The sequence below is a fragment of the Neopsephotus bourkii genome, unplaced genomic scaffold (assembly GCF_033783945.1).
Source record: "Neopsephotus bourkii isolate Nb327-2 ecotype Australia unplaced genomic scaffold, CSIRO-AGI_Nbou_v1 NB_593, whole genome shotgun sequence".
NCBI lineage: Eukaryota > Metazoa > Chordata > Aves > Psittaciformes > Psittacidae > Neopsephotus > Neopsephotus bourkii.
The window spans coordinates 2,152,582-2,175,445 of NW_026901094.1; the positions used below are offsets into that span (position 1 = coordinate 2,152,582).

The 22,864-nt window shown below is 44.6% G+C and overlaps 1 protein-coding gene across 1 annotated transcript; it reads left to right on the forward strand.

Annotated features, from left to right (window-relative positions):
- Window positions 1–8,116: 8,116 nt before the first annotated feature.
- TTC34 (tetratricopeptide repeat domain 34) lies at window positions 8,117–22,696 on the forward strand. The gene is made up of 7 exons (XM_061351665.1): window positions 8,117–9,866; window positions 10,518–10,743; window positions 12,721–12,913; window positions 14,954–15,120; window positions 15,979–16,246; window positions 16,501–16,715; window positions 20,598–22,696. Exons 1-7 carry the CDS (start codon window positions 8,335–8,337, stop codon window positions 21,114–21,116), a joined length of 3,120 nt encoding a protein of 1,039 aa, XP_061207649.1. The 5' UTR covers window positions 8,117–8,334; the 3' UTR covers window positions 21,117–22,696.
- The last annotated feature ends 168 nt before the right edge of the window (window positions 22,697–22,864 follow it).

Below are 22,864 nucleotides of genomic sequence, written 5' to 3' on the forward strand. Positions count from 1 at the left end.
CCGTGAAAGTAAATTAAGAAGAAATGGTTTTCTTTCAATTAGACTCAGTTGCTTTGAGTAACTGCCTATAATTCTATTTAATGAAAAAATAAAATCATTATTTCAGCTCTCCCTGTGCCCTGCGACAAGCACCCAGACGGGCCCCATTAGCAAACACTGTAGATCTACTTAATTAGAAAAATATTTTGTTTTCTCCAATTTTTAAAAAAAGAGAAGGGAAAAAAGCAGCAAAAAGAAACCTCCAGGCGCAATATTAATCTAACCTGTTACCTGGTGCTTAATAACTTATAAACTAAAGGCATCTATCAATCTGTAATTTGGTTTTCCCTTTGATCTGTTACAGCATTTGGTTCACAGCCTAGTCAGCAGGCTGGTGCTGTCTCATCCTTTCTGCTTCACTTCTAGGCAGGAGATCCTATACCCCTGCCTATGCACTAATGGTCTTACTGGAGACAAGACCCTAGGATTGGCATTGTAGTCGAGCTGGAGGAAACAACAGACCTATAGAAGGGTTTCAAACACAGAACCTGGACCCACCTCAAGCCTATTGCTGTTGAATTTGAGGCCTGCCCTGTCTGCAGAAGCAAATGCTGCTCAGCACACATAGGTGAGATTCTTCTACCAATTCCTATCCATTACATCTCTGTCCCCTACGCATCCCACTCTCCGTCACCTTCCTTTACCTCCACATGGCTAACATACTTCACGTGGCCAACAAACAGGAGACTTTAAAAGACTTCTTTTGTCAACCTCAGCAGAAAAGCATAATGTCAAAGGGACGGTTAAACAGCACTGACCAGAAGTTACATCCCCAAGCACTGTGTATTCTTCATACAAGAACAGTTCAAACAAATACACTCTCTGTCAAGGAAGACTAAACCTTTCTGACAACAACACATTTCCTTATAGAGCTTCTACTGGATGCTGGTAAAATAAAGCAGAAAGTCCACTGGTGATCCTTGAACACAGCTGCATGCTTGGCACTAGGTGTCAGAGTTTTCCTGGCATTTACGAGTTACTTGAAACAATGCACTTTCATTTTATCTGCATCTTGCTTTTTTATGATGACTATTATTCTGCTGTAGCATGAATGCCTCCAAGAAGAGGAAGTTTCAATTAGGATGCCGAAACCCTAAGCTGTAGTTTTATGGCTTTAAATTAACATATAGAGATTCGCTCGAGGTACCGTAACAAAATCAGCATCCAGCCATGCTATCTGATTACATGAGCTGATAAAGAATTTATGGAACATAGCACAGGAAACTCTCTCTTTACTGGCTGCCAATCCGCAGGGCAGTGCCCCTCACAAGGAAATGGTGGGGGCCAGTGGCCAAGGAGATAAGACACACTAGGCTGGATCCTCAGCTGGCATAAATCAGCCATGCTTCACTGACGGGGCCATTGCTTGAGCCATGCTGAGATGTGCTGCTGGCTGGAGCACTCTAGACTTGCTTGCACTCCTGGCAACAATTCATTCCCCTTTCTGTGGTAAAACTACATAGTAACCCCACAAGGACTGCAGTTTCTCGGCTGTAACCTTCTTATGCCATCATCATCTCAGTTAGTAAACCACCTGAACAAACATCTGTGTGTGCATTTGTGAAGTATGTGACAATTTTGAGCACCATGCTTAAGAAGGCACGGCCAGTTGACTGTAGTTAATGACAGTACCACTTGCTAAGCAGAGCTGACCTGGGCTGGGTTCAAAGCTGCACGAACTTTCAGAACCAAAACAAACACAAAACTTGAAGCATTCCAGAGGGCATTCTTCAGGTGTTCTGCACTACTAGAAATTACACATTTCAAAAGGGAAAAAAAAAAGCTAAATTTCTAGTCCCAGTTTGAAAGAAAGCTGTTCCTGCAGCATAAGGTCCTACCCAGCTATCATCCAGAGTCAGAGGCACAATCCTCCTGAACACTGAGCTTCTTCACTCCCCAGAATAGCAACTCAAAGCCTGCCTGAGTAGATTCGAGACTTTCACCCATCCTTACAAACGATACTGAATTAATAAGGGCCAGTCATGTGCCAGCAGCTCAATCCAAAAGTCCAAAAACTGTGTGCTGAACTCAGAAACCTCCCAAGGCCGCAGCATCCTGGTCATCCAAGGATGACCATTTCTATCCCCACAAACAGTGCACTGGTCCCCTCTACTGGTAATGCTTTGTCATGGCAGAAGGATGCCACTGTAATACCAATGCATTAAGGCTCGCACCTTTTAAGTTTAATTTTGTGCAAGCATATACTTCTTTACACATCGTAGCAATGAGCATCTTTATCATGATGAAGAGAATCCCTAGATTCCTGTGGAATAAGGAATCCAGCCTGATTTTGGATCAAACCTGCAGTGAAATGAGTTTTGTCAGATTCCAAGTCTCCCAATCAAGCACCACGGATGTTCTGCAGCCACATCACAGAGAACTGTCTGGTTTCAGACTTTGGGTCTACCCTGCTATCCTGGAGCAGGATCAACAATACCCAAACCATCCTTTACAGATGTTTATCTAACCCATTCCTGAAATCTCTGGTGACAGACATTCCACAACCTCCTTGGACAATGCGTTCTCATGTTATGATGAAATTCTTATTGCCTTTCATCAAATGATTGATTCCTGATCAAATGAGAAGTGCTCTTGGCAGACTAATGTGGAATAATTCCCAGACTGACATTTTATCCATTGTATAAGCAACAGGGTGAGCCTCATCTGGATAGCTTACCCACCAAGGATCTCAGAACTGACACAGAAATTCAAAGTCCACACAGATGAGTGCCCGTTTCCATGGCATGCCTGCCATCAGACATACTGGGCACCATCAACTATAAACCACAATTTGCACTTCTCCCTATTATAATGATTAAAGGAAGGAAAATTTTCATGTCTTTTATAGTAATAAATGGAGAGCTGAAATCAGTCTTAATTCCTAAATGTAATAAAAAGAGGTCTTAAAAACAAGAAGCCACCTTCAAAATGCATGTGAGCTACCTAGTATTTACTGTCATGTACATCGGGAATGGAAGCATAACCTTAAAAAAAAAAAAAAAACAAAACAAAAAAAACCCAACTACCTCAAACTGCACTTAATTTTGCCATTAAATCATCAAAAAGTTTTTACCAAAAAGGAAACAACCAAGAAAAAAAAAAAGCAAATTATTTTTTCTTATAAACTTCAGAATCACTTAAGGCATTCACAGTGAATGCTGCTCGGCCCTCAACTTTAAAGTCTAGCCTAAAACACAAAAGCCCTAACTGGTGTAACACCACCATCAGCGAGCCTGAACACCTGTCTTGCTTGAAGCTGGGACCAACTGACACAGCAGACATTACAGGTGGAATCAAATCACAGCAGAGCACCTAAAACCAATGGGATTATACAAGGGTTGTTATAAAACATGCCTCACAGCAGTTTGGTTGATCATGCTGAATTCTAGTGTCTATTTAACATAACTATTTACTACTACACATAAGAGAGAAGGGTGGTATCTTTCAGAAGACTGACGGAGCCTTCTGCAGAAGCAATGCCTGCTTCTACCAGGAAGGACAGACACCTGAACCCTGAGTGTGTGCACACTCATGTGCACGCATCCATTATCCACACAATGCCCAAGCACAAGCACGCTGCTGCAGCGGGAACAGCAAGGAAAAGCCACGCTCATCTGACTTCATTAATCTAACTCTTGCTCATGTATCAAAGTGCAGCACGTTTTCTTGTAAAAATGATTAAGCTGCTAATTAAGCTGTTTATAACTTGTTTCCCTGGTTGCTAATGATAATTAACATGCAAATTAGCTGGGGGAAGAGAGGCACAGGGGTCCTCAGTTCATTACCAAGTTAATTACTGTTTGCATACTTAAACATAACAGTTATAAATGGTGGCATTTAATGTAATGGCCAAGATGATAATTATACCAACGACATTTTGAAAAGTCATTTCACCATGTGCTATTTTTCTGGGTGATTAATGTTTCCACGGCTGGTTGATAAACTTAGTTCAAACCAATATGAGCTGGAGACCAAATAAGTTATCCCTTAACAACATTTTCTTATCCCTGTTTGTTTGAAAAGACAAAATAAAAGCAGTAAGTATCAATATTAAGAGAGGAGGAATAAAGTGAGCTGGTTAACACTGTTTAATTTGAGTTGGCAGCATATCTACTGAGATACTGTAACAGCTTCATTTTTTTATACCTCACTGTTTGTTATTCTTCATGTTACAGCACTGCCTGGAGATCCCTTCCAAGATTCAGCCCATCACACCAGGCACGATCTGGCTCAAAAGGGAAAATCACATCACAAAAAAGAAATTTTATAATGGCCATTTTACACTGGGAAGAATGGAAGCAGAGAGTGTAATTGGGGTAGGTGAAAGGGGAAAGGACAGGACTGCCACTTGCTTGGCATATTGAGGACTTTGTTCAAGTGACCCTATTCTGATGACTTCCCAAGTGGACACAAAGATGCTGAGCGAGCTGAAGAGTCAGCCTGGCTGGCTAATTGTTAGGGTGCAAGAGAAACTAAGTTCAACATGTTGAAATGCATTCCTGTTTAGAGGCTAGTCGTGCTCCCCAATTATACACGGTGCAACTGCTATTGATTTCATCAGTCATCATCTATACCTGCTTCAGGACAGTCAAACACTCAAGTCAAGAAGCTCTGGTGATGTGCTAAAAAAGCTTACATCCTAAATAAATAAAAATGGCAAATAACATATCACAAAAAAAGAACTGATTAAATTATGTGACTGCATTACTGAATCCCACAGTTAAATCACAGACAATAACTGAGCCAGCAAAGGATGCGTGTGCGGTGACCTCAGTGTTTTCTGCTGTTACTGGTTTAATCTCAAGAATATAAACAAAAGGATTATTTCTTTCTCTAATGGAGCAACAACATTTTTCTTGTAATCTTTCTCAAGTGCATCTTAATCCTGCTGTCCACAAAAGAGCCCTGCAATCATTTGCATTATCATTCTCATTTGGGTGAGCACCGACAAAAATAGTCCAGTGCATAAAGATATCAATTGGGTTCTTTCAGCTTTGATCTAATGATCTTAATAGTTTTCCTAGGACATGTTATACTTCTGCGATTATCTGGCATGTAGAAGTTTGACCAAACAGCAGTCTATCATATTGTAGAAAGAACAGCACATGAAAGGCTGACTGAGAATTTGAATACACTGAAATGTTCCATGTACACTTTCCTACCAAACAATGTTAGGAAGTAAGTCTGTCAATAACAAAGCTTAGAGGTCTCCCTTTGACATGTGCTGTTCTAACCCAAAGGAACAGCAGCAGCTGTGGTCATGGGGAAACAGTGCCAAAGGTGCAATTTTCCTTCACGAGAGAAGGATATCCTAACTCAGTCTGACAACAGTTACAGCAGTCTAACTCCTGGCAGACTGCGGGTGTGGAACTAAGTATGCCTAGGGATGAAATTTCATCCTGTGGCTTAGCACATCACCAGAGCTTCTTGACTTCAATGCTGCGGATGTTCAGTCACCCAGCCCAGACAATTTAATACAAGCCATCTTCGTTCCCTGGCCTGCATCCTTACACCAGCCTAAATGAGAGCAGAAGTTGGTGCTTCCTCTCCAAGCCAGGTACAGCTCAGAGTGAAGAAAGCCAAACAAATCAAAGGTTTTAAACTTTTTAAGTTACTAATGTCCCACCTCATTGCACTCCTTTCTATCAAAGAAAATTCATTCTATTCTCTTTTTTTGGCCAAATTTCCTGTACCAAATGTCCTAACTACACCTAGCATTTAAAAACCCTGACGTGAGGCCATTGTTACATGCACTGCAGGCATAGAGAGCCCTTAAAACAAAGAATTAAGTGAAAGATTTCTCAGCACATCTCAGGGCGTCTCCTGCTTTGCAAAGCACTTTACTTGTGCTGTGCTCACCCCTTCTCCACCCACCTCCCTTCAAAGATTTATCAGTAATCAGAGAAGTTGTGAGGAGCTACTGTAGTATACTTAATATTTAATGTGCAGCATACTTAATATTTAATGTTTAGATAAACATCTCCACAGTTGTGTCATTCTCCCTCCCCATGTTTTTATGATCCTAAAAAACAGAGCACAGGACAAACAGCAAATTGTCTGCTGGCTTGAGAAAACTGTCAGGAGTCTCTAAGTGAAATTGCTGCTTCTACTACTTAGACTAACAGGTTTTCACACTGGGCTCTGTTCAGACCCCTCACGTATGAAAGGCCACAGTCCCATCAGAAGTGTTCTCTTCTTCCATCAGCATCGAGCTTTTGTAAATGCTGTTTCTCTTACTCCTTTGAGGATCAAAGTTAAGGACCTAAATTAATCTAAGCTTAAGTTTAATGCACATCTTAAAACTGGCTGCACGCATATCACCTGCTATATAATTCTAAAACAAAACGATAATCTCTTTGTGTTGCTGCTACCTTTCTGGCCAATTACATAGGTTGTAACAACGTCCCTTAGCCCATACACACGTAGCAGGGAGCAAACTGGACTCTGGACTGAAGGAGGACGCTTTGTGCCAGAAATGATGGATGGAGGATATTGGCATCCTCCACATTCTTTGTATCTACAAGGCAAAACGTGGCTGGAAGCAACTTCCACAGCACTCAGTCATGCAGCCAAGTCAAATCAGGGGTAATGATTTCTGCAGCCTGGCCACAGCCCATTGAAGGCACCGGTCTCGGTTCTGTTGCCACAAGCGGTGCTCGAACCTCAGCGGAGGGGCAAAGAGGCACACGGGTTTGATCAGCACAGCTCCTTTTAATGGGATTTCTATTTCAGAACTGTTTCTTTTTATGCCCTCAAGTCCTTCTTGGTAATATCACCTGTGGCCTAATGTGACAGCAATGCTAAATTATATCTTGATGGCTAATTAGGGTAATTAAAGAGAAAATAATCAAATCAAAGTAATGGGCAAACTCCTAATAAAATGTCAAATAAACTCTATTCATCATAGAGGGTTTTTTTTTCGCCTTTGAACGTCAAAGAACATGGATAAGAGAAAAGGTGAAGCTCGGAAATGGCCGCGGCTTAAAAGGAACATCGTCAGTCTATGCAAGCTGGAAAATGTAACTGCTTTACCGCTAAAAAAATACTTTATTCTTGAAAAATAAGATTAGAAACGTAGAGTTCACCACAGAGTTTCCTGTTTTGTAACTAATTCACTGTAACAGCGACAGCGAGGGGCATACGCTCAGCACGCTTCTCCTCAGGTAACGGTTTACTGTTCCCGCCCGCCCCCGCCTCAGCCCGCCAGCCCTCAGGGGAGGCACAAAGAAGCCAAGCCACAGCAGCACGTCCCGTCCCCTCCCGTACCGTCCCGCCCCGCGAAGCCCGACAGCGGGGCCGGGCCCTCCGCAGCGCCGCGCCCCGGGGCACAACGGGTCGGCAGCCCGGTGCCCTCAGGCAGGCGGCATGGTGGCATGGCGCCCCGCGCTGCGCAGGCCTGCGGCGGCTGCCCGCCCGCCCGCCAGCCAGCGTTTGCGGTCTCCAAGCAACAGCCAGCCCGGCCCTGCTCTCCGTCCCGTCCACGGCTGCCTCGCCTCAGCTCGGCTCGGCTCGGCTCGGCTCGGCTCGGCTCGGCTCGGCTCGGCTCACCTCGCTCCTCGTTGCTTCACCTCAGCCCTCGCCTCACGCCGAGTCGCCGCAGAAGGTTCTGGCAGGAGCTCACGCGCTGGGCCCTGCCCTCGGCCCAGTCCCGCTCTTAGTGCCCGGCCACCCCCGCGCTCAGGTATTTGTGGTCTTCGCCCTTCGTGGCCGCGCCCCGCCCGGGGTTTTCCTGGCCCCTGTGGGCCCCTCGCCCAATGAAGGGCTCGGGCTGGAGCGGCCTCCCTGCACCCGCCCCGCCTTCCGCCGGCTCGTGGGGCAGAAAGGTGCGCGCTCCGTTCCGCCTTCCCTGCCTCTTGGCGGCAAGGGAGAAAAGGCAAATGGCGGGCAAGGCACGAGGCGAGCTTCTGTGTCCTCCGTGCCCCGCGCCAGCACTGCTGCGCCCTTCCATAACTGAACACCAGACTGACATCGCAGCCGGGGAGGACGCGGCCCAGCCCCGCACCCTGCGCAGTCGGTGGTGCTGGGAGCCCTGGCTCGGTTGTGGGGCTGCTCCTCAGCCAGTGTTCACGGCTGTGGACTGAGAACCTCTGTGGTGCTCCTTCTTGTGGCTTTGCTTCCCTGTAAGCCTGTCAATGACAGAGCTCTGGCTTTTTACAGCGCCTAGGCCTGCTTATGTCTGTCAGTTAGAAAGCAAAAGCCAGCCTTCCTCCGAGCCCCTCATGTTGCTGGTTTTGTCTTACAGGCCCAGCCACACTGCCTGTGTGATGCTGCTTGGTGAAAATAAGAGCACAGAACATGTCAGCTCAGGTGCTTGCAGCACTGCTCTGCAAAGAAGGGGACCACCATCTTGCCCAGCAAGAGCTACCGATAGCCACTGCTTTCTACATGGCTGCCTTCAGCTGCAGTGCCCCCACGGCAGTACAGAAAGTGAACTCCTTAGACAAAGGCCTCTGGGAGAAAGTGATAGTCACTCTGGAGATGTGGTGCCAAGGCAAGAACCAGATTCCCAAGATCCAGAGCAAGAACCTGGCTGTTGTCTCCCTCAGTGTGGGAATTGCAGCCATCTTTCTCTCCACCCTAAGTCCCAACAACGTGGTATCCTCAGTATACAAACTAGAGACGCTGCTCAGGCGAGGGTGCTCAGAGGAGGTGGTGAGTAAATGCAACATCCTGCTGGAGGCTCACCCAAAGTACTCAATGGAGCTGCTGCTGCTGCGGGCGTTGGCATTGGTGCTGTCAGGGACACAAGTCAGAAAGGGAATTGTGGATTATATCCAAGCCTTTGCAACGCATAGGGCTGAGGCAGTGGCCTATGTGTGCACCAGGCAAAGGGATCACCTGCCACAGGTCATCCAGGCCTTCTCTAATTATCTCTTAACATATCAGGAGGAAAGCCCAGGCAGCAGTTCCTTGGACCAGTGGCTGGGCAACTGCTATGACTTCCTGGCTGCACTGGCACCGGATGATATTTGGGTGTGCGGGGTGCAGGCAGCTTACCTCTTGAAGAAAAGCAAATTTGAGGAGTGTGTGGCAGTTTGTAGCAAGGCCCTCAAGGGTTTCTCATCTGATAATAATCTGAGAGATGAGAAAGCTTTGGGTCTGCTCTTGGAACGGGCTGCTGCTTATTTCTTCTTGGGTGGAAGGATGCAAGAAATGGTGCAGGATTTAGCAGAAGCCTTTGCAGCAGCACCTGCCCAGGCAATGAAACATTTTAAAGAGCTTTTCTCTTCACACGACACTGAGAGGATAGAAAAGCAGGCTAGAACTGTCCTGGAGATGAAGTTTGCAGCCTACAGGGAGGCTGTGCGTACTCGGACTGAACTCAGAGGCAATCATGGTACTGAACTGCTCCCTTCTGTTATCCAGACAGTCCAGTTCCTCCTCCAGATCTCCCCAGGCTCCAAACGTGAACTCAGTGTTCGGCTGGCTGACTGCCATCTCCTGCATGGACACATTGGGACTGCCCGGGATATCTGTGACCACCTCTTGACAGCAGAGCAGAAAACTTACTATAATACTCTCTTAGCATTGCGAGGATTCTGCTCCCTCCACACTCAGGACCATCAGCAAGCCCTGCAGGACTTTCAGAGGGTCATTGAACACCATTCCCCACATCCTAACAGCTGTATTAAAGCCTTATGTGGGCGTGGACTTACCCGGATTTCTGGTGGCAGCAATTACTTGACAGCCCTGGATTACATCACAGCTTGTCAGTTAAAGCTGGAGGAAACCATCTTCACAATCAAGTCCTATGTGCCGTGGAACCAAAGAGGACTGCTGCTGAAAGTCCTCCAAGAGGAAGGGCAGAAGATGCTCCAGATGAAGAGGTACTCAGGAAGTCGTTCAGCCTGTGGGCAGAAAAAGGAACAGGACTGTGTAGATTCTTAACAGAAAGAGAGAGGCTTGAGTTGTAGAGAGAGTACTTGCTTCAGCTAACTGTGAATAGGATACAGACCCGTTTAAAGTTCCTGTTTAACATAACAGGTTGAAATAAAATGACATGGGTATGGTTATTGCAGCAAAATACTGTGATAGGATCCACATAGCCAAATCAGTTCAGTCTTTCAGTGGAAGCTAATCCACAATACACCAATTGGCCTTAGCTAGGAAAATGCGAAATTCTGGTGGGAATATGACAGATTTCTCCTTCAGAGTTATAGCTAAACCCATAATAATACAAGTTTGTTGGTTGCTCTCAGCTCTGAACTGAAAGATTTGGTGGGCCATGAAGTACCAAACCCCTAGAAAGTGTCCTTCCAAGACAGAAGTGAGGTGCTACTGTGCACATACTTGGTGCTGGCAATCCAAATGCTTTTTTCAATGCTAACTGTATGAATGTCATATTTAAGGCTGGGAGATCTGAGGTGGGAACACTGAACTATTCCAGCTAAATCCATTACAGCCTGAGTTTTTAGAAGTAGTGAGTTTTTTCCTTGAGTATGGTCTTTCCCTTTTTATTCTTTTGTTTTTTCCTCCAGAGATGCCCCTGGGGTTTACCAGCTGGCTTCCCTCTTGGTGGAGCTGGACACTTCTGATGAAGCATCACGGATCCTTTGTGCCGATGCCCTGTACCAGATAGGCCGTGCAGAAGAAGCTCACAAGCTCCTCTTGGTAGCACTCTCCAGAAATCCACAGCGGTCTCCCATCCTGGCTAGACTCGCCCTTCTGCAATTGAAGAAAGGTTTCATGTATGATGGCAACCAGGTAAGGAGCTGCCAGAGAGCATGACAGAGTGATGAGTGAGCAGGGAAGAGGGTGAGATGCATGGTAGAACTTAAGGGGATCACGTTAGAGATGTAGTCTTGCCACAGAGTGTTCCAAGGGCTTTTGGTTTCCCAGCACAATGCTCTGCTTGCCTCCTGCTCCTCAATGTTACATGACAACTGTAAGGCTTCAGGTACAAACTGCACTGTGAGGCCACCTTATCACATGCTGTAGAGCTGGAACCCACCCCATCACACAACCTGTGATGGGTTTTCCAGGAGCTGTACCTACCCCAAAATGTGCTTCAATCATTTTTCAGGAATGCTGGTGAACTGGGCAGAGGTCTTTGAAACAGATAGGAAATAGCTGCATTTGACCTGACTTGATACTGCTTTTACCCAGACTGTAATGAAATTACTTATTACACTACCATGCTCAGTGGTCCATGTGCATTTCCGTCTTAAAACTGAGCAGTTTGCTGTTAGAAGCAAAATTCATGAATAGCAACAGTGAGGGAGGGCTGTTGACACAGTGAAACTTGAAGGCGAGGTTCAACCTCTAGCAGAACCTTTAAGATCTAAATACAGGCCACATATGTAAGAACCTTCTGTCTGTAGCACCGGCCACACAGGACTCCTAGCTAAATACAGCCCATTTATCATATGCTATTTAATGGCACTTCTCATCAGAGACTTTAACTAGGTAGAGCATGACTGAGCATCCTGCCCCTGGGGACAATATTGATGGGATTGGTAATTTTCCCCTAGAGAAAAGAAGGCAGAACTACTCCCTGCCTGATTATCCTAATGGAGCATTGTAGAGGTGGGGAGGAGAAAGAAACAGAACCAGAAGCTCAAATATCAGTCTGCAGTTTTCTTTCTTTAGTGGCTAATGACTTGTGCTTCAAACCATGAAAGAGATTCCGCCCAAGGATTGCAAGGCTGAATTACCGGGTTCTGCCATCAGAGGGAACTATTGCATTTTTTAACATTCCATATCCATTCTGCTGGCACAAAGAGAAAGGTTTTCTCGTCAGCACTTCCCTACTCCTTACGACAAATAAGAGTTGTGTACAGTTTGCTACCCTTGGGAAGGCTGTAAATGGATGACATGACTTTATTAGAATCATAGAATAGTTAGGGTTGGAAAGGACCTTAAGATCATCAAGTTCCAACCCCCATTGCCCCTGGAAGCTGCATTCTTGTCTGCAGCTTCTGCTGCAAGTTCTAGCTGGAACATCTGTCACCAAAAATTTGTCTTCAGAATGTTTTTGTGTCCCTGCCTGTCAGCACCCAAACACTTGTTCTGTTGATAAAAATAATGCATTCAGTGCATGTGGCTGGTGCATCAGGATAACTTTGTTCTTGGCCTGCCCCAGATTTGAATACTGAGAACCTGCTAAGCACATCTGCTTTACTGCAGGAAACGCCTTTTAATTCCTCTCTTTAGGAAATCTAGTAAGAAAATGCTGGGCGATTTTCACTCTAGTGAATGGAGACAAAGATACCATATGTCAGGCCAGATTCTTTTCACACTTTTTCCACATTCCCAATAGCAATCCTAAATTCACTGGTTTCAAATTTACAGCCAAAAGGGGTCACTGGAATGCTTCTGTTCCACAGAAACTGTCTCTGGGGCAAGCATCCTGCGGTTCAGGTGTATTTATAAAAGGAGCTAATGCTGCCCTAGGTAAGCAAGGCAGCATTCTGTATTTCCCCAGAATGATTTCCACAACTGCAGTGGTGGTGGGAGAAGATATGAATTAGTCTTTTCTCCAACATGCTTTTACAGTGGGGCCAGCTGAGAAGTTAAGTAAAAGAGATCCACGGTCCTTGGCTAGATGAAGCCCCAGTGAAAGGTGGGGAAGCACTGGGTAGAAGCATACAAAAGGACAGTAATATTTCCAGCTTTAGCATATCTTCATTTCTCCCTTCATGCCAATCGTTCTCTTCTTCCTTTTTCTCTTCCTTTGTTAAGCTGCTGAAGAAAGTGATCAGAATAGGAGATACCTCCTGCCTCCTGCCAATCATGGACATTTTCAAAGATGAAGACAGGAAGCTGATGCAAACTCACTGCCATTTCAGAGCACTGGCTATCCTGAAGAGCAAACAGGAGGATGCTGACCTCAAAGAGGCCATTGCCTACCTTTCATTTGCCATTATTGCTTCAGGTAGGGTTATCAACATCCTGCTAGGAAACACAATGTATGTCCTCTGTGCACTTTACTACATGTATTCCCAGAGCTATTTTAAGTCCTATGCTTTCCTTCTTTACTGTGGTTTAAAAAAGACCCTTTTAGGATAAGCAGTGTAATGATGTGCTTCTGTTGGTCAAGGAAAAGCAGATTGGCAGGGGGATTCTTCTGTACATAATGTAGGGAGGCTGTTTATCATAGCAACAAATACATGCTCAAAATACAGGGAAGTCTCAAGAAACTACTACAGAATTATTATTCCTTCTATAGAACTTCATTATTCAGTAAGTGACTGCACACAGATAACTGAGTAATGTCAAGATCCTGGTGTCCAGCTGCTAGGTTGCACTACTGTAACTCTGAAATGTTTCCCAGAAAATGAAACTTGATCTAGAAGGAGATTAAAGCTTCTTTGAAAGTACAGTATAATCGTTTCCTAAAGAGAACAAAGCCAAACTGGTGATAAATGAGAGGAGAATTTTGTCCCCTGAACACCTTCCTACCAATGAAATGTACGTGGTACCTCCTATTTCACGCGAATGAACAGTCACTGCAGCAAACAACCTGCCTTCTTGTTCCAACATCATGCATCATTATCCTAGCTTTTCCTAAGAAGCAAGATCAGGCTAACATGGAAATGCGCCTGGCATGTTCCAAGTAAAACCATGTTCGTATGGAAATGTGCCTCTCACTCCAAGCAAATGTTATGACAACAGCATTGAGAAGAAAGAGAGATTGGTTTATGAAAATGGAAAAAAAACAACTGTTAATTGCTCTGAGCTAGTTCCATTTCACAGCCCAGGCATTCCAGCTTATCCAGTCCCCACCTGCTAGAGCAGATGCTTTCTTCTCTCATTTGTGCTCCTCCTATTCCTTCCTAACAAAATCCCCAAGGGTTCCTTCTAACTAGTTGGATCCTAATCCAGCTCAGGTCCTGAGGTGATGGTCATGCCATTGGTAAGTTGTCTCCAGTTGCTGCACATTAATAATGTCTTAGAGAAAAGTGTGTTGGAGGGGTAGATGTGCAGATACGAAAACATTCCCTCATTTTCCTTTTGCTGCTTTCCAGAGCAGCGTCACAACACTGTCTTTTAGAGGTCCCCTAAAAATACCTGGCAGACCTTATGGCAGAATTGCAAAGGACAAAGGTTTGCAGACCTCAAAAATTCACAGCAGCAGTTTGGTGACAAGTGGCAAACAAGGAATCCTCTGCCCTGTCAGCTAGCTGAGCCTGGGTATGCCAGAGGAGGCAGAGAAACACTGGCCTGCATAGAAAGTTTGAGTGTTTTATAACTGCAGACCACTCCTTTTGCTTCCGTTGGCTGTTCCTGAGGAGTCCCACTCTTGCTGAGACAAGAGGCAATCAGAAAAGCAGTCATGGATATTTGAGGAGGGAGTGTTGATGGACATATGTATGTGTTTTTATTAGAAAGCAGGAAGCTTGTGAGCTAGCTGAGCAATGTGATTTTATGATTTTCATTCTGTTACCTTTTCCACTCATTCAGCTTTTTATCACAATGTTCTTCTGGCATGTTTAGCCAGCCTGAAGACTCTTTGAAGTGGGGTCTGTGTTTTTGGCGTGCCTGGCACAGTAGAGTTCCTGTCTGGAAAGTTAGAGTTGAGTCACAGTAGGACAGTTACAGTTAAGGGTATGCATCAGCAATTCCACTGGCAACAGAAACAAAGGAAATTATCACTTAAGTACTCTCATATACTTTATCAAGCAAAGTAGCATTTTCCTACAGCTTCATCTGGATATCCCTGGATATCTTCTCCAGCACCCTCCTCATGCTTCTTCCTGTCACATCTGTGGACTGCAGTTCCTTACCAGAGCACATTTGCCTCCACCCAGCACACATCTCTTATTCCACCACAGCTCTGAATATTTACTTGTCACTCCTGCAGTCACCACAACACAACATGAAGGTCTACCACATCATTTGCACTTGGCCACTTCAGTGGCGTTTATAGTTGTCACACACTCCAAGTAAGCATGGCTGCATTTCTGTTCTCCAGGGGGTTATGCTGAAGATTGCCTTCTCATCAGGGCTCAGTGCTATGGGCACCTTGGTCAGAAGAAAACTGCCATTTTTGATTTCAATGCTATCCTAAAGGAGGACCCTAGGAACGTGCAAGCTCTGAGTGGACGAGGATTCATTTACCTTGCTCTGAAGCAGCAGAAGGTATGATCATATATTGATTTGGTGGTGGTATTTCTGATGGTATTAAGCAGTATTAGTGTAAGGTACCACAGCTTTTTCATGGACTCACTGAAATCAAATGAGTTTACCAAAGACTTTGGACAGTGAAAGGCTCTTGCTTTGGCTGGTGTATCGGTAGTCCACCTGACCTTACTGATTTGCTTTCCCACGTCTAGAGAGAGGAAAACAAAACCTTAATCATAGCTCTTACTGGCACTACCATGCATTGATTTGCAATGCAGCAAACTCTCCCTTATATTTGATTTCACATTTTCAGGACATGATGTTGCATTAGATGAAATGTAGCAACAACAAGAGGAGAAAGAAAGAACAGTTTCAAGGTTCAGTGAGTCCCTCTCCATCAACTATGAAAGCTTATGTGTACAATTAGTTTTACAGTGGACTTTGGAGATTGCAGTATATCATTGCCTGCAAATCATGTCAGATGTCTGTATGGTTTATCTGCTTCTAATATGGTCAGTAGCCTTACATTTTACCTGCATATCACACCACTGATTGTGTGATTTGTGCTGGTTTATCCTGGCTGGCCCAAATCCTGCACTTACTCATTCACAGCATCTCCTCCTTGTTGATCTAAGATGTTTTTTCAATGATAATCTGAGTTCAAAACACTGCAAATAGTCATTCGAACCTGTCCTTATGCTCTTATATCAGCTTTGCAAATGATAACAATGCATCACAAGGACAGAGAAGAGCAAAGAGCTTCCAAAGGTGTGCAGATGACTTGTGGGACAACAAAGAACTGAAAACACCTAAAAGAAAAAATTATCAGTTCATAGTTATTGTGCCATTTCATTTTTTGGCCTTGTTTTCACACAGGAAGCAGTGCAAGATTTGATCTCAGCCCTGAAGGTGGAGGCAGGAGCTGTGATCCCAGCAATCCTGGCTTTAAAGCACGAAGCCCAAGGTTTGATCACTCAGTGGCTCCTTCAGTATGGCAGGGCTGCATTAATTGAGCTTGTTGCTACTAAAGACCTTTCAAAAGAAGAAACCCACAGGGATCTTCTCATGCTTGCAAAAGCACTCATTAAAATTGACAGGGATGCACCATACCACATCTTCTACACAGATGTTTTAATTGCAGATGGTGAGTTCCAGTTCTTTCACACTGCTGCTCAGAGTAAGGGAATGAAAGAAAGCCAGTGTTAAATGGCAAAAGTACTGCTGTAGAGTACTTTTCAAGAGAAGTTTGCAAATGTTTTGGGAAAGGGTATGATGTAATTAATACCCTTGGGTGTGGACAGTGGACAGGCTACTTAAATCCTGCTTTAGTAAGTTTTCTTGATGCCTCTCTCTCCACATGGAATCAGTGATATAGCTTGTACTGATGTTAACCCCCAGGAAGGTATGCAGAGGCCCTGAAACACCTCCAGGAAGCATTTGGCTGCTCTCTTGCTGATGACTTTGCTCGTGCAAGGCTGGCGGTGCTGCAGCTGAAGAGGAGGAATGTGACAGCAGCAGCTCACTCATTCAGTGTCCTGGCTAAGAGAGATGAAAGGGAGCTGGGGTTTCTCCTGAACTTCACAGACGCTAAGCAACGGCAGCACCTTGCTCAGGTACAATCCGTTTTCGATGCCACATGGGTGCATTCAGTGGGGAAAGAAATGGGAAGTGATCCTGCAAGGCTGCAGGGATTTTCCCTGCCTTGTCTTGAATGGAAGTGTGTGGGAAGACCATTTATCAGAGGCACGAGAAACAAATTGGCTTCTTCCTCCAGCCTTCACTCCAGCAAGATCAGGGAGCTGAATCCAGCCAGACTTCTAGTGCAGTGACCTTGCTTCAGTCTCTAATTCATCATTACCACTTCATGCCACTTGGGGGAATTTCTCCTTGGTCTCCTGGTATGAGACCTATTTAATCCCAACGCTAAAATGCATGGGATGCGAGGGGCAGCAGCTGGAGCTTTAGCAAGATCATTGCTCGGCTGTTCTCTGTGCAAGTTACACAGTGCTCATAGCTGCCTTCTGGGGAAGGGGAATTTATCTTTCTTCATTTTCTTGCTGAAATTAAACTCAGGGTTCTGATTCAGTCACATTAAATGCTTCAATTCTTTTTGCTCTTTTGTATAACAGTTAGAAATGTAAATGTATTTGTATAAAACGATGAGGCTTTGGGATTGACATTGGTTTTCTCAGCTGAAACCCTTTGACACAAAAATGGCACATTGTTCTAGTCCACAAAGTATGGATTTTTCAGTATTTTCTTCAACTTTCTACCCCAAAGTCCATCCAGCTCTGAGAAAACACCTCCAGTAATACAACAGGACAAGGTCAGATTGATGGTGAGGAGTTTTAACATTCACTCAAGCATCTGCAATTCTGATTACTCAGAAGCTCCGTGTTCTGAGAATCAGTTTGCTTTCTTTTCTCAATTTGTAGATCGTGTGCACCCTGTTGAGAAGCTATATTGTTATGCTTTCTCCCAGGTTATAAAACAAGCAACATGCTGCTATACTTAATGTATCTTGAGAAGAGTGCTTTGTGAGCAAAACAGCAGGAGGATATAAGTAAACAAGTATTAATTTGCTGGTCCCTAGATAAACCCCATCACAGAGAAAAGAGCCCCTCTCTTCTGGTAATTACAGGGAAGAGTTTTAAGATTTGAGAGCCAATTTGCAATCTTTCACTATATAAAGTTGATAAAGATACAATCAAGAGTGTGTTTAAGGAGGCCCTAAGGAGGTGTCTACAAGTGAAGATACATTTTACAACTGAATTTCCCTTGCTGCCACATGACTTGTTCTGTGTGGAAGTCACAGCTCAGTCCATCTGTGCTGCTTTCTGAGCAAACACAGGAGGGATGTTCTTATGCTGTCAGGAAGGAAAAAAAGAGAATCAAAAACCCCAGACAAACTAATAAGTGTACAGTTACACTGCAGTGATGGTGCCACGGGTTATTGGAACCTCTAACAGGTTAGAGGCACTTTATTTCTGTCTTTTTTAGCAGCTGTGGAGCAGGGTCTGGTGGCTCATTTATCATGACAGATTCCTCTCCTGCTCAGGAGGATAAGGGTGGCTGGAGCTCAGCCCCAGTGCTGGAAGTCAAATAGAGTCCTTTTCATTTTTTAATCTGGTGCCTTTGTGCAGTGAGTGAGCACTTGGACTCAGGCACCAGCAGCCTGTTGGTGTGCTCTAAAAGAGTCAATGGCTGTGATTACTTTTATAGCTGATCAGCCCAGAATCTTTTTCTCCATGTATTTTGTGACCAGGGGATAAGTATGGACTTTGCTGGGTTGGGGAAGGAATTGGTTAATTCACCTGCCCAGTGTCTCAGAGGATTTCCCAGCAGCACTTCCTTCTGCCTGCAAGGTTATGGCAGTTCGTGGGTGAAAGGAAGTTCTCAGTAAAAGAAGAGAAAGCTTACAGACAGCATGAGTGCCCAGGGATGGCCTGGCTTTGCCAGGCCTCCTAATGACACTCCAGAGGAGGTGGTTCTTGCTGTTCCCTCCATGTCACAAGTAAAGAGACTTAAGCAAAGAAGAGTTTACTGGTTTAGGCTCAGCCCTTCATCTCAGCACTCCATGTACAAAAGCGTTGCTGTCACATTGTTCTAGAGTGTTTGGAGATTACAGGCATTATAGCAACGTGTCATCATTATCCTGGAGTCTGATCTGAAAAGCTAAAAATAGTTCTCCAAGAGCTGAATAGGAAAGGGTGGAGGAAGGAGAGCTCCTTCATGTACTCCATGAAGAACAAAGCAATGAACCACCTGCATTATTTATAGTTTAAAGGGGTCCCATGCTAAGAAATTTGTAAACAACTGGGAGAGCCCCATGGGAATAGGAACCTGAAAGATTTATTAAGCTGCAAAAGGTCAGAGGAAGGGAGTTTGCTTGCTGCTAGTGCAGCTTCAACCCTTCAGTTTCCTATGTCAGGGGTTAAATGCATGACTGATTGCTAGCTGCTTGCCCAGATCCTCAGAGCTGTGCTCTCTCTTGGCTGTTGACATGCCATAGGGTATCCAGAGCTCCTTCCTATGAAAGCTATATATGGTGTGTGAGAGAATTAGGCCCTCAGCCCAATGCAAAAGTTGCCATTCCATGGGATATGGACCCCAAACAAGGTCTGCAGGTAAAGAAGAAAAGACTTGCTCTGAACTTTTCTGAAAACATCCAGTCCACTTCGAAAGCCCAGTGCTTATCAGGCCATCTTCTGGAATTTACTGCCCAGACACTAAATCTTGGCTATAACTCCATGTCCATTAAACTCCTAATTCCTCATTCTCTTTCTAAGGAGGTAAACCATGGCCAATTTCAACACAAGATTAGGCACTAGGGACTGGAACCACAAATGCACCAAATAGGGATATTTTCAGTTCTTGATTACACAGTGAGGTAATTAGATGGTAGAAAGGAACACAGAGACCTAATCCAGGAAGCAGTCCAATGCCCAGTCACTCGTGGCCCTTTCCAGATGGCACCAGAATTATTTCAGTCTGGAAGTCATCAGCAGTGTGAACATGGACTGCAGTTCACCTCTGAATGGACTACACAGCCTGCTCTTGGCCTTCCAAAGTCACCTGCAAGGAGGCTGGTGGCAAAGTGCTTCTCAAAAGCCACACGCAGAGAGCAGCTAAACTCACTTGTGTAATAACCTTCTGGCTTTCCATGCCCTTCCTATTTTTCTTTCCCTAAGTCTTCATACTTTGTTCGGAAGATGATGAGAAAGGAAGATGCTAATTAATCTGTGTTATACACCCAAAATGAGCCCCAGCTCAGCCCCTTTAAATCACGAATGAGAGCAAACTTGAAGGCTCAGCTTGTTTGTCTCAGCTTTCTATAAGAGCTAAGCTGCTGGTGGCAGCCTTGTTAAATATCCGCTCTCCTGCAGCATGTTAAAAGCTTTATTTATTACCAGTAAAGAGAAATAATGAAAAATCCATTTGAGGCAAATAGTTCTAATGGAGTTTTCTTTGATCTTTGTGAACCTGAGTTTTTGTGGCTTTTTCTGCCTTCTCTATTTTGTTGTTTTCCCCTTCAGATAAGGGCAGACTCGCACTTGAGAGTCACGATTAGCAAAGCCATCAGTTGGCTTTTTTTTCCTATAGCCTGGGGAAGCTTCAGTAGACACCAGCCTTCATAATCAGTGCATGCAAATGTCTGTGGGCAGTATGTGCAGATGAGTTTCCATCTAGTCACTTTTGGAGCAGAACGTGGCAGAAACGTGGTTTCATGAAGAGAACACTATGAACTTTTAGCAAAACCTGCACAAAGAGTGGTTTGGAAACTCCTGAGAGAAAAGAAAGTGCCCATAAATCCAGGATTTATCTGCATGTGAAGATATGTGCCAATTACATGTTCTCTAACTAGATGCAACTTCAACATTTGAGAAAGTATCCTCAATTTCTTAGTGTCTGTGTCTACGTGTGCCCAGTCCAGACCATATATTTCAGGGGATTTCACTTTTAATAACTAATATTAAGTTACTTTCTGTCCACAGGTAGCAGCCCAGCAAGGAAATGTGCTGATTAAAGAGCATAGCTATGAGAAGGCTCTTGGTTATTATACCCTTGCTGCTTTAGCAACCAAAGATAGCCCAAGGTATCTTCGACAGAGGGCTGCTTGCCTCATGCACCTGAAAAGATACGACAGAGCTTTACAAGACCTGGAGAAGGTGATCCAGCAGCACAGCCGGAGCAGTCTGCAAACACGCGCTGAGGACCACTGCTCCAAAGGACACCTCCTGCTGTCAGTGGCTGAGGAGGAAGCAGCAGTTAAGCAGTATATCGAGGCACTGAAGCTGGATGAATCTGTGGCATTATGCAGCATCATGAATGGCCCTGGCAGTGAAATGTTAACCAAAGCATTTCTTAAGGTTGCCCAATATCACTTTGAAATGCAGCATTATGAGGAGGCCTGGGAGATCACAGCCTATGGGCTTAAAATTGATAAAAATGCTGAACTGAAAAAGCTGAAAACAAGACTTAAGCGAGAGGCATCCAGCTGTAGCATACATTAATGCATGTGTTTGGGGATGTGTCTGATTGCTTTCCAGTTTGTGAGGCTGCAAGAACAAGGGAAAGATGAAAAGCTCGTGCTAAACATGCTATGGACATGCCACTGAACATAATACAGCAAGATTAGAAGAGAGAGTTTCAGGCAGTGAAACTAAACTGACCAGGAGAGTGCTAAGAAAAATGCAAATTGTAGTATTCAGTAAGCCTTTAAAATTGCTGTGGGTGTATGTAAGCTCCCCTGGGAAGAAAGTGTTTTGTCTGGATAAGGTGATCTAATTCTAACACATGGGTTCCAACCATAGTGAAGGAAAATGAACAGCTTGCAGCGTAGGAATAATCACCATGTATTTCCTTGCTATTTGATCCATTTTACACATACTGTTCTAATAAGTACTCCCATTTTCATGGGCCACTCAAAAAGAGCTGTCAAAACTAACTTTTGTAATGTAATTATGAAGAACCATATGTGTTACAGCACTCAGCTGTGACCTGCTCTGGAATGGAGCTGCCCTTGTCATCATCCAGTGGATTTGCAACCATCAGCACCAGTACAGGGGACTGGAGCAGTACAAATGCCAAGCAAGCAGTTTTTCTGTTCCAGCAAATATAGGTAATACGAAGGATGAGACTCAGAGATTCAATATCCAATCTAGTGACTAATGCAGTGTTATATGGGATACACAAACAGCTACACTACAGACTTCACTTTGGACTACCAGATCCCTGTGTCTGTTACCCTGGGCTCTCAGCAGGGGCGCCTACTTGATATCATCTGCCCCATCCTGGATAGTCATGCAGAAAGGACAGCACTGGAGCATGGGGTAATTGAGAAGTGATCAGTGTACAAGGAGGAGGTTAGGGCTGGAGGCAGCAGCCAAGATGGTAATGTGGTTCAGCACTCATCCTTCACCATCTATGCTGCACAGCACAGGAATCAGCATCTCACCTGCCCTGGAGGGTTCTGCCTGCCATAGCTTCACCTCCATATGGAAAGTGAGACTCAGGGGGCACAGAGATGGTGCTGATAAACCCACAGGGTTTCATCTGTGCAAAGGGAGACCACAGCTTCAGTTGGAAGCAGTGTGCCTGTGCTGTACAAAAGGAAACAACGAGGTGGGGCCCAAAGCAACAGGCTTGTGTTTGTTTTCACTGCTCCAACTGACTTCTCCCAGTGTTTATGGAGTGTGATAATACAACCATGGAGAAAAATAGAAACTACTGTTGAAAACAAAGGTTAAAGCAATGCTGAGACCTGCTCTCCTGCTTTGATTGGGATGAAAGGGAAAGGGAACTTTTTCTTTTTTGTTGCATTGTTTTCTGAAAGGCAACATTCCAGAGGGAAACTTCATCCAGCAGCCATGCAGTCAACCCAATAAGCACTGATACCATCTCTGCCCTTGCATCTTTTTTGTTTCTCTGCATGCTCTTTTGTTTTTTCTTCCCTAAGAGCACAGGTAAGGCTGGGCTGCTTTTTCTCTTAAATTCAAGGAGTTACTCTGATTTAATCCTAGTGACACAGATGCTCCTAACTTCTTTTTGCTCCTAACTGGCATCAAGATGCTACTGGATAGTTTCCAACTGCCTGACCAAAAGTTAAAGCATGTCACAAAGGGCATTTACCAGTTGCCTCTTAAACACTGACAGACTCAGGCCATGACCACTTCTGGGAAGCTTGTTCCAGTGTTTTACCGCCCTCTCAGTAAAGAAACTTTCCTAGTATCTAGTCAGAGAGACCATGAATCTGGTTCCG